Source organism: Patiria miniata, unplaced genomic scaffold, assembly GCF_015706575.1.
Source record: "Patiria miniata isolate m_02_andy unplaced genomic scaffold, ASM1570657v1 HiC_scaffold_15, whole genome shotgun sequence".
Classification (NCBI taxonomy): domain Eukaryota; kingdom Metazoa; phylum Echinodermata; class Asteroidea; order Valvatida; family Asterinidae; genus Patiria; species Patiria miniata.
Genome location: NW_024037053.1, coordinates 512,754 through 527,929, shown reverse-complemented (window position 1 = coordinate 527,929; position 15,176 = coordinate 512,754). Strand labels below are relative to the sequence as shown.

Genomic DNA, 15,176 nt, shown 5'->3' with positions numbered 1-15,176 from the left:
CCTATGCAAACATACACTCTGTGCAAAGTTGTCTTTTCAGTCAACATCGGTGATATGACTGTTTTTTAACAGTTAAGAGCTCCCAGCCCACATAAAGCAGGATCGACTGGCTGTGACTGTTTATGTCACTTGATACAGCTATGCTTTGACTGTTGGTGATTGATAAGCCAGCTGTGCCAACCACTTGCCTGCTTTTGTCGGTTGACTGAATTTAACTAGTCACAGTGCTTGCAATATGATCTGACTGTTGATGACTAGCCTGTGTAAAAGGCATGGCAGGGGAAGAGTATTGATTTTTTGACTGTCTGTGACTGTTCAGACAGCAGGAGGGTTAAGGGATTGTTTCAAATTTGCAATGCACCAACTATTTTTATTCAGAACAGAGTCTGTCCGAAAACTTCCACCAGACCACCAGTATTTCAGAATTTCATAAATGAGAGGTAAATTTTTGGCCGGATATTTCTCTTTCACATCATGCGATTTTTCAGTTTCCACAAATTGAGATGCAAGTAACCATTTTACAAAGGCCTTTTCCGAGAGTGTTTTCTTAATAAAAATCAACATACCAAAAATGAAGGGCAAAACCTAATATTGATTTACATCACCCTATCATAAATTCCATCTTATTAATAGTACCGAAAATAATTTTGAAATATCCGACTTTTACGTGCTAATTTTCTTATTCGAGGGGTCCGGATGCGCGCCACCAGGGGTAAACTTTCAGGCTCTATCCTCACGCGACAGCAGGGTGGGGGTGGGGGGTTTATATCGTAAGTGTTTCGACAGGGTTTTAAGGCAGTTCAAATGTCGTTACAGCAAAGTCTTGATTTTGTCCCCTATAAAATAGGTGAACATGCCGCTGCATGGTGAGCTAATCGAACGCACCCATTTAGGGGTGCCACACTCCCATTAAGTACGGTACACATTTCATAATTTTAGATATGCATGTATTTTTTTTTCATCACTGATACTATCTGTCAAGACGAATATAAAATGTCAAATCATAAAACAAGTGGGGAAAAAGAGGACACTTCAAACAATTGTATGATAGAAATAATTTCACTACTGACCATTTCTTGATCTGATACCAAAGAAGCTGTGGTAATGTGGTAACCGTTCCTCATATGACTGCGCTCTCATCGTATGACTTGTCCTCAAACACCGAGTCGTCCTTCGACTGAATCCACATAATTGACGCCATCTCGGGAGGCTCTGAGGATGTGCCTCGATCCCTCTCCGATTTGTACTGTGAACATGAACGTAAAGCACAAAATTAGATTCAAAAGGGTAGTTGGTCTTTCCTAGTCTTAAGATCAGGAGCCTCATTCATGAAACCTTACTAAAGCCTAGTTGGTTACTAAAAAGGCCTGTAGTTGCTTACTAAGCCTAGTTGGTAACTAATTGGTATTCATGAAGCATTACTAGCGTTGGTTACATTCTAAGTTTCTTAAAAAAGTTAGTGTTGATCCAGGGTAACTCTAAGTCGCTAGTTAGCAACTATATCATTTTATCACTGACCACCGACGTGGCAGCATGGCCACAAGAATCTGATTTTTAAATCATCCAATGACCTTTCAATCTGTGGAAATCTTGCACGGTGTTGGCTGAGAAAAGCTGCCCATGCATCTTTCTTTTTCTTGTTAGTGTTTGCATCCGTATGCTTAGCATCAATAATATCTTTGAATTAAAAATAAAATCCACTCAAGTGCTGGACATGGATTAGCCTAGTACACCTGTCACACTATTGTATCTGTTGTCATCACATTCCATACATGCCTACTCCACCCAAAAGCACCCAATTCCAGTTACTCATGTATGCAACTAAATTCTCCTAGTGTGTAACTAGTTAGCAAGGTTCTTAGTAAGGTTTCATGAATCACAATTTAGTTGTCAACTCCATAGTAGACTACTAGGCATTTGAGTATTCTCCTAAGGCCTAATTGGCTGCTAAGTTAGTAAGGTTTCATGTTCACGTGTGCAGGGCCATACAACAAACGTCTGATATATCGGGGCATGTTAATCTTATGCGACCCCGCATGCCGCCCAATTGGAGCCACCTTTAGAAGCTGTGACATCAGTCAGAGCAGAAATTTGGCCAAACCAGTTAATTGTTCAATAGCTGTCATGTTTTTGTCAAACAACATCGGGTTTACCGAAGACATAAAAGGCTGAATGAGGATCATGTCCCGATTGCTGATTTCGGGATTGTGTCATGATGGAAATCTAGAGCCAGAATATTGAGTTTTCTCGAAATATACAGCATTTACAGAGCTGACGCTTCATCAGGTTAGTTGTTGAACACCTGTCTTTAGATTTTGAGTACTTTCGTTGCTTAAAAAAAAATGCACTAATGACAAATACATGAAGTCTACTCTACCTTTAAAGGGAATATACAACATGTGCAATCTTCAAAAAACAAAACTACCAAATTACCACGAAATACGTTACTGGACTGTTAGTGAATGACAGTCTAAAGCGTCCTGTAAAATCATGGCACCTGGTGTGCTGACATTTTCAAGAAAAGTGGTAATTTTGTATCAATTTCGAACACTGGTTGGCCGACAAGCATTGGAAAAAACTGTTTTTTTTTCAATACTAATTGACCATATTTTGTTAGTTCGCATTTTCTTTGCAATCGAGTACACACCTATGAACGGGTACAAGCCAGCTAGACTGATTCCCTGACCTTACAATAGATTGCTTCATTTCATTTGAAGTGGGGCCAGGGAACCAGACTACAAGAATATGATTGTTTTTCTTGGTTTTCCCAGCATCTACGAACCCAAAACGCCAAACAAGTCAGTGTAACAATATTTGCTATAAAATACAAACCCCCCAAATCCATCCATTTCTGAAAATTACAGCAAAAGGAAATGTTGTATATTCCCTTTTAAACATCCCTAGGTGGCTTGCTGTCACTGCCTTGGATTTTCAACCCAGTGTATAATGTTTTAGTGCATAGAGATCCGGAAATATGGACCATACCGTAAACTCATAATGGTCATTCCGCGTCAGCTCAACAAACTCTGGGGGCAATCTCTTTAGAAGGAAACTTGGACAAGTCAGAATTCCTATTAAAATGAAAACGTCGCATCCATGTCAATGCCTTAACGCTTACCCGCTGCAGCTCTAGATATTTCTGCCGTGTCTCTGCAGCCCAGGCTAGCAGCTCCAACCCGTCTGGGGGCATCTTGAGAGCGGTAGAGTTCCTCTTACTTAGAAGATGCTGCACTCGACTCAGATCACGGGACACAGCCCTGTTATCCGTAAAAGAATAAAAACTGTCCCGTTTTTTTCCCCATTCTACTATTTCCACCCCATATCGTCACCGTTTTCACGAAGGGACGGGCATGTCAAAATTGACAATTTTTTCGATTTCGAGTTTTTTCCCACTAATTTGCTTTAAAACATGGTACTTAAGCATTCTGACATGTTTCCATAAGCAGAACATCGTTAATTCCTGAATAACATTAAGGACGCCAGGGGCAGGCATCTCGATAATTGCATTTTGCGATTTCACGAAGAGACGTGAACATGCCTGCCCCCGTGAACACGTACAAAATGTATTGCATGGAAAAGCGGTAAAAGTGGGTCAATTGAGATTTTCGTTTTCACGAAGGGACCGACATCTTTGTTACATTCTCAGCTGCGCGCGTGTAATCGAACATGCCCGCCCTTCCCTATGGAAAAGCACATTAAACGAGGGCTTAAATGTGGAACAGTTGGATTTCCGTTTTCACGAAGGGACAGGCATCTTTACTAATTAATTTTGGCTAATTAACCACTGTATTTATTATAATTACTGGGTTCAAATTAAAGTTTACCTATCAAAGAACTACGTCAAGGTTTCCTTATTGCATAAAGTGGTTGCAAAGTAGTAGTTTTGCTGTTTTAAAAACGGAGAAACTTCTCTTGCGATTATCTCGAAAACGATTGTTCTTCGAAATCCACATGCCCGTCCCTTCGTGAAACCAGTGACGATATAATAACCCTTTTGCTAGGATGCATCCTCAATCCTTCAAAATCTTCCAACTGTCCCATGTAAATATTGGGTACCACCTCAATCCTACAAAATCATCCCTTATTTCTTGAACTTGTTCAGTGGAAGGGCGACTACTAGTTTGTGTATCATCCGTTACTCAACGGAGCCCGCAACCTCGGCAACAATGCCTCATGAGCATGCACATTTTATGCGACCCTGTGCGCCAGCGTAGAGCTACATTTATGCATAGCTAAGCATAAACAAAGTGAGACACAGCTTCAGACCTTGACACAATGCATCCTCCAAAATCAACAGACACTTAACTGACATTCAGCCTCAATCCTCAAAAATCCTCCAAAGCGTCTGGTTGATTTGGGAGGATGGAGGAGAGTTAGGGTTAAACAAAATCTACAGTATGTAATGAGCCTTTAAGGATTTGAAGGGGACCTGTAAAAAAAAAAAACCTTTGCTTGTCGAGTATGTGACTCTCTTAACTACTTGCAGCCAGGGAAAAAAAATGGAGGAATCTCACATGTTTCATTCCAATGATACCTATTGACCTGGTTGTCATCATGTGACTGGTCATCATGTGACTGGTCATCATGTGACTGATTATAGGACAGAATCGGGCATGTGCGCGGGTAATGTTGTGGTTTAACCGCAATGGTGAAAAAAAGTACCGGTGATTGGGTGGTCCACGAAACCGATAAAATCGGGAAGGTGCACGCCGGGCTTTAGGCTCGTCAGAACGATCAGAATCGTCAGGTCTGGGACCAGACCTAAACCAGCAACAGACCCAATTACCCAGTCCCCAAACCGAGAGTCAACCAGACTCACTTGTAGCCCTGCACCCTGGGATTGCCGTGCTTGGCGTTCTTGATCCGCTCCTGGACGTCTTTCAGCATCTCCTGGAAGGTGACTGCGTGGGGCTGCAGCTCCACCAACTGCTGCTCAAATTTCTCTTTCTTTTCTGACTTTGACGGCGAGAATACGACGTCAGCAGAGACAGCATCTCCATCTGAGCCAAAAAAAGTTGCATTTTGGTTTTATTGATCAGCCATCTCTACAAAATAAGCAGAATCTGTTGGTGGGGCGTACTGACTTCTCTACACGAGGTGTCGTAAAACTAGCCTCCCTCTGCGATCCGTGGAGCATTCTATTTTCCCTGGGCTTTGCCCTGGAAAAACAGAATACCGAATCTGCCTCAGGCAACTAGTTTTACCACACTACATGAAGTAGTCAATATTTGTATACCATGTCCTCAATTTTTAATCATCTGTTTTAAAGGCGAGGGCTACACAAAGAAGGATAGAAAAGGATGTAGTTGTACACAGAGTCCTTTAAAACCCTCCTTTTTGTATGATTGGTCACAGACAGTCTAAAATTCATTCCACTTCTCCTTCCGTGACTTTTAGGCAGGCTAGTCACCAACAGTCAGATCATATTTCTATAGGCACAGTGACTAGTCAAATTCAGTCAACAGACAAAAGCAGGTAGCTGGTAGTCACACCTGGCTTATCAATCTCCTACAGTCAGAACATAGCTGTAGCAAGTTACATCACAATCACAGACAGTCAAACATGCTTTATGTGAGAAGGGAGCACTCAACTGTTTCAAACAGTCACTTGATTTATTGTGACTGCTGGGTTGGCTTTGTTGAATTTGCCAGCCAGAGAGGAGGGTTAATATGACAATACCTGAATCAGCGCCAGCGGGACCGTCAATTGCCGTTTCATCGATCGTGGCATCGTATTGGACAGGTTCTGGGACCGGATCCCGCGTCAATGATGTAGTCCTAAAGTACGGCTCCCCGCTACGCTCAAACTCGGGATGCTCAAACTCCAAACGACCAAGACTGAATGAATAGGGGAGGGGGAACAACGAGAATGATCTCAGTTACAAAATGGGTTACGAGAGAAATGTACATGTACATAAAATATACATCCACAATAAACATGAAAAAAGTCACACATTGTTTTTAACGTTTCTAATGCATGTTAACTAGGACTGTCAGGTGAATACTTCTGAAGCTAGCATGGGACCTGATATACTGAGAGTGACTTGTCCTATGCGTTTTATTCAATGCTAGTCTTTTGTTGAAAGTTTGGCTCACAAATTGATGCTTGAAATATGTATAGACAAGGCCAAAATGGCTTCAAACAAGTCAGTGTAACAACATTTGCTATAAAATACTAACCCCTCAAATCCATCCATTTCTGAAAATTACAGCAAAAGCAAATGTTGTATGTTCCCTGAGTATAAGTCATTGTTAGTCATGTTAGTACAAAGTTCAGGAAAAGCTTTATTCCTTTAATTGCAAATGACCCTATTTGGTTTTACTATCAAAAACCATTTTCACAATCCTACTGCGCTAAAACTGCACAAAAACACAAACACTCACTGCTTGCGTTTGTAGTTGAAACAGCAAAGTCCAGCGACAATGACGATTACAAAGAATATCACAGCACCGGCAACAATCAGTCCTATGGCCAGACCTGATATACCCCCTAACAAAACAAAGTTGAGAGGAGAAATACAAAAGATCCACAAATATTTTACAACTACAGGGTGAGTCAAAAAAAAAAAACCCAAATGTTGGGCCTATTGTTTTAGTGAAGTTCTGCATGTCGCATTTTCAAAATCTAGGATATGAAAGCCAAATTCATCAGCTTTCTTTTAGTACAAGAATCATTCAAATCACTCACATACTTTTCAAGTTACGGAATTCTAAACACAACCACTGTTTTGAAGTTCTGCCCACGGATCACAAAAAGGTGAGCGTTCTTTCAGCAAAACGAAAACCATTCACACACATCCCTATGTGATTTGTTTTGGTTTTGCTGAAAGAACACTTCCCTTTTTGTGATCCGTGGACAGAACTTTAAAACGGTGGTTGTGTTTAAAATTCCATAACTTGAAAAGTACATGAGTGATTCAAATGATTCTTGCACTAAAAGAAAGCTTATGAATTGGGCTTTCATATCGTAGATTTTGAAAGCGCTACATGCAGAACTGCACTAAAACAATAGTCCCGACATTTCAAATTCGGTTTTTTTTACTCACCCTGTACAGACACAGTGCAACTGGCTTATAACGCATCTGTATGAGCGTTTTATTTTAGAGGATTCACAAAGGTTTGAGACAAAACTATCAAGGGAGTCTGGAATAAAAAGGTAACATTCTCATGACCCCGAATCATCCGGCAGTAACCTCACGCAGGTGCAACTTTTCCAGAGATGTCAATGGCCTGAACTTACACTGCCTAGACTTATCCCCAACTACCATGACTACAATGTACTTGCCGGTCTACAAGAGACACTGTAACATCAAATTCCTAGTAATTGAAAGGAATGCGACTGTGAAAGTGAATACAATATCTCACCATTGCTTCCTTGTGCCTCCACCTGGTCCAGACCAGACAGGAGTATGGCAGCCATCCAAACCACCGCCCATTCCATTCTACAATGGTAGTCCTGCTAGAGCCCGAGGTCACAGGTCAAATGCTCAGGTCATTCTGTCCTGCAGTTTCAATCAAACCAAACTAGGCCATCAGCCTTGGTCCAAAATTTTGGCCACCGGTATCAAATGAGGGTAATAATCGTCATAGCGATTTTTGGCAAGGTATACACCTCCAGAGTTTGAAAATATGTGATAGCATTGCAGCGGTGGCAGCTTTTTGGGTGTTATCACCCTTTTTTTTCAAATTGGCCATCAAAATGCCTGTTACCACTCTAGGGGCGGTATACCTTGCGCATGCGCACTATAATCATTTATGCCCTGATTTGATACTGACCAAACCCCAGGCTGATGGCCTAAACCAACACAAATCATTTTTTTACATGAAGAAAAACAGCTACAGCACAGACTGTTTTCTAAAGAGAAAATGTAAAAACTAAAAACACTGCCGTGCGAAAGTGGGATCGCATGTTGGTGCTCAACAAATTTTGTGTCATTCTTCGTAGAAAGTAATAAACAAGTGCGAGTGCACAAAAAGCTCTGGCTGTGTTGCAAGAAGTCTTGCATGAAATCTATCAAAATGATCCCTGCCAGAGCTTAAAATTGCGACACCGAAAAATGCGACACCGATGGCACATATGGAACACCATACTTTTGGTCACTTTTTGGGGACAGATAGACAGACAGACAGACCGACGAACCACCAAGTGACATAAAGAAGCTTCTGTCAGAACTTAAAAATGTCTACAAATACAGTACCTATTGATACAAATTGTATAAAATTAAGTATGTTTTGTTCACCATTTTGACATGTTCGATGCAGTTTCGTCTTTTCATTTTTAAGTTATGAAAAACTTGGGTGGATGAACAATAATTCTAGATGCCACCTGCTTCATTGACTTATGTAACTTTAAAAATCTATGAATTGTAAATATTATTGTCAATTCGTTGGGTCAGTTCCACAGTGTCGGAACTGCATTTTGGAAAGTTCAAAAGTACTGTGCATAATAAGGGAATAAATAATAACTGAAGAGTCAAATACTTTTGCCCTTTGATGAAATGTATGCCGTCATCAACATGCACAGGCTGATCCCAAGGGCGGATCCAGGGGGGGCCAAAGGGGGCCATGCCCCCCCCCCCCCCCCAACGAATCCAACTTTTTTTTTTTTTTTAGTGACTTCGCAATAAAGGCAGGCAATGAGTACACCAACATCTTTCCTTCAAAAAAATTGGTTAAAGTGGTCAGAAATTGCCTCAGATCGCACCACAGAGCATCTTGAATCCAAAAAAATTTTTGGACCCAAAAATTGTGTTCTGGATCCGCCCTTGGCTGCTCCGCGTCGTTAACATGCGCAGGCTGATTCACGACGACACGCGTACGTCCCGGGTAACATCACCTACCTTGTGCGCAGGGTAGGGTCTATGCTAGCTGTGTTGTACAAAGCAGCGAGGATAAAATGTTCAAGGATTTAATTTTCAGAGGTGACGTACTCTGCACAGTTAATCATGTTAGTTAATAAGGTCGTCATACACGAACTTTTACAGTATGACACATGAACAGTTTGCAACCAATGAAATTTCACAATCTCATACCATGGTACAACAATGTACATATATGTGCAATACATGTTCAGTGAAACTGTACTATACTGAACAGGTACATGTATGCACTAGTAGGATCACTGAACCTTGAACATGTTTATTTTTTGGTATCAACAATAGGTGTGGGCTGAAGGCCACTTGGAGTTATCAGACAAGAAAAACAATTTCCAACACTTACAGACTACGCAAGGCCAATAGGTCAATGTCATAGATACAGAACAAATGTGGTTGGGTGTGATCTTTAAATTCTCTAGGCCTTTTTGCTAGGATGTAACCTCAATGCTGCAAAATCCTCCAATTGGCCTCATGGAAAAATAGCATACAGCCTCAATCCTGCAAATTCCTCCATTATTTCTTGAATGTGGTCCTTGGAGGGGTGACCACTGCCTGAATCCTGCAAAATCCTGCGGCAGTGACTGTCAATATGTTGAGGCTTGGCCAGTGACATCCTGGAGCAGTACGGAGGATTTCAAGCATAATCCAGGCCTATATTTACGCATGGCTGAGCAAAAAACTACACAAGGTCTGGCCCCAGACCTTGACAAAGTGCATCCTACGAAATCAGTAACACACTTTTGCCATGTAACCTCGATCCTCCAAATTCCTCCACTTTGGCAAAGAGGATTTTGAAGGATTCACGGCGGTTAGGGTTCAATTAAAAACTATAACCCAAATCCACAAATTCATGCCATTTTTTCCTACCCCCAGAAGAATGTTTTCCAGGTATTGCTTTTGAGACAAAATGAAGACTGTACAACTGAGTACCCATTTTCCCCATGACCTTTTTGTGGGCGGGCGTCCATTTTAAAAAGTGCACTTTGCAAAAAATTAACCAAAAAGGCCTAAGGGGTAATCCTTATCTTTAGGACACCTCTATTTTTACGAGTTCTGTTGTCAAAACTTACTTTTGCAGATGACTGTCCAGTACCGAAGTGACTTTTGCAGGCTAAAGCAGTCTTGTTTCTTCAGATAAACTCACGTTAGTTGTCATTTTGAAAGCACTTTCAAAGAAAATGTGACTTTCCTACCATTTTTTGCAGTTCGCCTTGTTGCATTTTTAGTCTATTTTCTGTTTGTCACTGGTGTCTTTTACCCCTCATAAATCAAAGCCCTGCCCTCTTTCCACAAAATTAAACCTGCTGATATTCAAGAAGGTGTCATTGCCAACTGCTCAAATGTGTCAAGAAATATCAGAACATCACTTTTGAGTGTCATTTAGTCAGCTGTTTTAGTGAGTCTTTTAACCTTAGTTATGAACGGGGCCTAAAGGTAAGGATTACCAAAAAAGGGTGTTTCATAGTTTTTATACATACCAGCGGAAAATATATTTGAAACAAATTTACCGAAATATGCTCCAGTGTAAAGTACATTTCATGGACCCTTTGTATGAATGTTCCACTTAACTGCATGTCATGCAAGGCATGAGACTGCACTCCAACACCGTTTCAAATCGCTGATCCGTAGGCTAGCTTGGGCGGCATTGGATTTTGAGAGTCGGCGTTATATTGTCACAAAATACCGTTGTTTCTACCTCCATTGTATTATCAGAGGGCGGACTTTTATGTCATCAAAATAAAATAAGAGACATGTCCCATGTGAGACTGAGGGTAACCGCAAACCAGCAGTGCAAGCAGAACTGTTATACACAAGCTATGATCGGGTAGGGCATATTTGTGTTGGGGTTGAAAGTGTGGGGAGTTAAATGTAAATGGGGGATTTAGTTGAGAAGACATGCAGTAAATAGAAAAGCAATTTCTGTGGTGCGATCTGAGGCAATTTCTGACAACTAAAACCGATTGTTTTGAGCAAAAGATCATTTTGCGACACCTGCGAGGAAAAAGTCGATGCAACTTTTTTTTCAAGTTGGTTCAACCATTAATAAAGCAAGACCCAACGGCCAACAACCGCCAATGGATATTATTATTTATGACCTCTTTGTTATTCCAACCGAATGTACCCGTAGTTCAAAGATTGGGATATTTGAAGCAAAGCATTTAAGTCTTCGTTGATCCCAAAACAGGGCCCCAAAATAATAACGCAACACTGAATTATACGTATAGGCTGGCGGGCAGCGAACTCACAACATCAGCCATTATTGGAAGCATGCTGCAGTACATGTACACGTTGCCATCGACGGTTTTACGCAGAGCCCGGAAGTGTAGGATTAAAGATCATCTTTTAAACATCATTTTCGAGTTTGGAGTCATTGAATCAGCTATTCTGAGCAATAGAATCATTGTACATGTAGTAGGCTAAATTTTTTATTCAGGGAAGAAAAAGTGGGGGGGGGGGGACCAAACGATATGGTATTTCCCGCTTTAAAATGTTGAGGTGGGGGTCCTGGCCCATCCCCAACGATTGACGCCCATAATAATTATGTACTATGGCATGTATAATTGTCTCTAAATTTTCCCGTTGGTCTGATAAATTGGCATTTTGTGAGGCAGTCGCATTTGTGGGAAAAAGTAATGTAGTACACAGGCGAAGGCTGATTGTACAGTTTTGACAATAAATCATAATGCAATCAAACATGAAGGTGTCATTTGCAATGGAACTGTTGTGTGTTACCATAACATTACAAAGTCTGAATCATGGAGGAAGGTCATTATTAAGGTACAGTATTGGACTCTTCAACAATTAAACGTAAACTTGAACTTCTTAAAATTTGCGACTCGGAGACCTGCGAGGAAAAAGTTGATTCAACTTTTATTCAAGTTGGTTCAACCATAATATAAGCAAGGCTAAACAGCCAACAACGCCAATGGATATTATTTATGCACTGTTTGTTATTCCAACCGAACGTAGTTCAAAGATCGCGATATTTGAAGCAATGCATCGATCCTTCGTTGATTCCAAAACAGGCCCCCGAAATTATAACGCGACACTGAACGATAATAGGGAGTCGGGAACTACGGCAGCTTTTATGGGCGGAAACCCGTTTCAAGCTAGTTCCCGACTCCCTATTATCGTTCAAAATCAAATGTACTTATGTTTACAAACGTGATCCAGTCTATCATTACCATAATCGATGCATCGCGCGCGCTCGGTAACGGAATTGCACTCGGGATACGGGGACCATCGAATGAACACTGGGCATGAAGACCACATCGTATCGTGAATTGAACGGGAAATTTCACTTTTCATCCGGATCGTAAGTAAACTTCAGTACAACTATCTTAATCATCGATGTCTACTTGTACCTCAGGTGGTGTATCTAGTAATTTGGAGGCCGTTTTGAGGGTGAAATCTGATGTTTTTGTTGGAAAATGTTGGTTTTTGGGCCAGTGACAGAATTGTGTTGCTCGGCATATAACCATTAGCTTGGACCCTACTATCGCCAGACCATGTCCGAATGTTAACAATAAGTTGGGTCCAAGTTACTCGGACTAATGGAGGGCAGGGTTCTGATTTTTTTAGGGAAATTTGGGGGTAAAATGACAATGACAGTGCGGCGACACGCAGTGATGCACAGCGCGCTGAATTGCAAGGCACAAACCGCACAGGAAAATCGTGATTTCTACCCCAAAAATCTGTTCAAAATTGCAAAACGGGTGTCATATTATTGAGAAAAGTCTGCTTTTGATTGTAAAGGTGATTTTTGAGCAATAAAAAACATTTTTGACTCTCATTTGGGTAATCCTTACTTTTAGGACCCCGTTCCTATATAGGAAGGGAAAGACTCACCAAAACAGTTGACTAAATGACACTCAAAATTGACATTCTGATACTTCTTGGCACATCTGAACAATTGGCAATGACACCTTCTTGACTTCTAAAGACTGCTTTAGCCTGCAAAAGTCACTTTGGTACTGGACAGACATCTGCAAAAGTCAGTTTTGAACAGAACTCGTAAAAAATAGAGGTGTCCTAAAAGTAAGGATTACCCTCATTTGATTAAACAAAACAGGTGCCCTACACTTCACGATCGCCAAACTCATGATGTAGGCCTAAAGAAAACAATTAATAAAATTACCAAGACTGCTAGCCCCACTAGTGTGGCCGTCGGTATGCTGCGCTGAACCTTTAGTGTGGCCGTCGGTATGCTGCGCTGAACCTTTGGCCACACACCGTGGTACCGCGCGCTACTGAGGACGAAGTTTTTCATAAAATTCAGGGCAGTTTCTTACATTTTCAGTTTCTTACTTTCTTATGGTTGTATTCTATGATGTCTCCTATCACTTCTGGGATGCTTAGCATGTGCTTAGATCTAATGATGTTCCATTTTCCGAGATATTCTTCAATCTTTCTGGAGCCCATAATGCACTCGTGAAACGTCTGGTGGTGGCAGCCATTTTGAATGTGACAAGAGATGACCTCAAGCTGTGACGTCGCGTTTATGCAAATTGCTTGTCGAGCGCGCGAGGGCGCGAGTTGCAAATGCGACGGCTGTTTCCTGTGCCGTAGATCCTGAATAGAGATCGGTGCACGTGGCCCCCTGACGATAAATGCATGGTACAGGAAACAGCCGTCGCATTTGCAACTTGCGCCCTCGCGCGCTCAAGCAATTTGCATACACGCGACGTCACAGCTTGAGGTCATCTCTTGTCCCATTCAAAATGGCTGCCATCACCAGACGTTTCACGAGTGCATATGGACTCCAGAAAGATTGAAGAATATCTCGGAAAATGGAACATCATTAGACCTAAGCACATGCTAAGCATCCCAGAAGTGATAGGAGACATCATAGAATACAACCATAAGAAAGTAAGAAACTGAAAATGTAAGAAACTGCCCTGAATTTTATGAAAAACTTCGTCCTCAGTAGCGCGCGGTACCACGGTGTGTGGCCAAAGGTTCAGCGCAGCATACCGACGGCCACACTAGTGGGGCTACAAGACTGCAAGAGAAAGATTCCCATATCTGGCCATCACTAATTTTTCCCTTCACTTTCAGCATGTTCATCAGTAGACCCGTGAACGTGGCGTTGTATATACAACGCCACGCGCTTCCCTCGGGTAAATACAAGCGACAGCATTCTATCTTTTGATCCGCTACATAACGACATGTATAATTTTGCCCATGGGTGAATCACTTACTTGTTGGGCTTCCTGTGAATATACGCGAGTGTTGGATCTGTCATTGCCAAGAAATTTGATGTAAAGCACGGCACAACTTTGTCACAACGAATGTTTCAAAATGATCAGAAATCTAAGACAGGCATGACACTCTGGTACCCCGAGTTCCGCATGTGCAAAACGGTTGGAGTAGCACCAGTGGGTACCCGACTAACCGTCTTACATGGCAGGCTGACCGTAATACCATATAAAATTCTGCTAAATCCACTTCGAAAGTCTGTCAAATCACCCAGTAGAATTGCTGGTCCATTGTGCAAGGGTTTGTTTCAGGGATCTTTCAATAAATGAAGGTTTTTCAAACCAAATGTGCCATATTTCTCTAATCTTTTTCATTTTTCCTTCATCTTCATAATTCTGCCGAAAAAAATATTCTGCTGATTTTCTGTACAACTCATTTTTGTATGCAAATATTCTGTCAAATGTAGCCGAAATTCGGCTAGAACGGTCACTCCATCTTAGTAACCGCGGATCACAATAGAGTGTTTTTACTATAGACTGAAGCGTGGCTATGTATATAGCCACGTTCACGGGTCTAGTTCATCAGTGGCCTATCAGCCATCAGAAAGTGATATGTCCTAAAAAATCACAATTAGCAGGGAAAATATTGAAGTATTTACTGAGAAAACACTTAGGCCTAGGCCTAGAAATTTTCAGACCAGTCTCAAATTACCAAGTCATAACTTCATAATCATAGGGTTTGTGCACAGCCACAGGGACAGGGTTGGCCATGCCATTGTGTAGGCCAGATATGGGAATCTTTCCTTACCAAGTTATAATAATCATGATCTTACCGGAGCAATATAGTTTAAAAGTCACGTAGATATGATCATCAATTTCAACTTGCTGGTAAACAGGTAAAGTAGTTTTGAAAGTTCAACGTTGAAGTTTTGATCACGAACTTGACGAAGTTTGGAAACTAGGCCAAAACTAGACGGCCAGCAGAGCTGGACTTGTTGATAGCGCCCTCAACAACACCGCAGCCGCGCCGCGATAGATCGATGGGCGCGGCCAAATTAAGACGCGACGTCAGTGTCAGTGATCGATCGATAAAAAGCCTGAAA

General features: G+C 41.5%; 1 protein-coding gene across 1 annotated transcript; it reads right to left on the bottom strand.

Moving 5' to 3' along the window:
• Positions 1-213: 213 nt before the first annotated feature.
• LOC119722303 lies at positions 214-15,176 on the bottom strand. Its single transcript, XM_038192348.1, has 7 exons — positions 14,907-15,176; positions 7,365-7,501; positions 6,384-6,489; positions 5,680-5,837; positions 4,820-5,000; positions 3,119-3,257; positions 214-1,246 (listed from the first exon to the last, which is right to left on the bottom strand). Exons 2-7 carry the CDS (start codon positions 7,438-7,440, stop codon positions 1,121-1,123), a joined length of 786 nt encoding a protein of 261 aa, XP_038048276.1. The 5' UTR covers positions 7,441-7,501; positions 14,907-15,176; the 3' UTR covers positions 214-1,120.

Excerpts from the sequence above, each read along its gene's own strand:
- LOC119722303 (XM_038192348.1), bottom strand. The coding sequence starts at position 7,440 with ATGGAATGGGCGGTGGTTTGGATGGCTGCCATACTCCTGTCTGGTCTG. Across the intron at positions 6,490-7,364 it reads GGAGGCACAAGGAAGCAATG|GGGGTATATCAGGTCTGGCC; the intron begins GTGAGATATTGT and ends TTGTTTTGTTAG. Across the intron at positions 3,258-4,819 it reads CCCAGGGTGCAGGGCTACAA|GGCTGTGTCCCGTGATCTGA; the intron begins GTGAGTCTGGTT and ends TACGGATAACAG.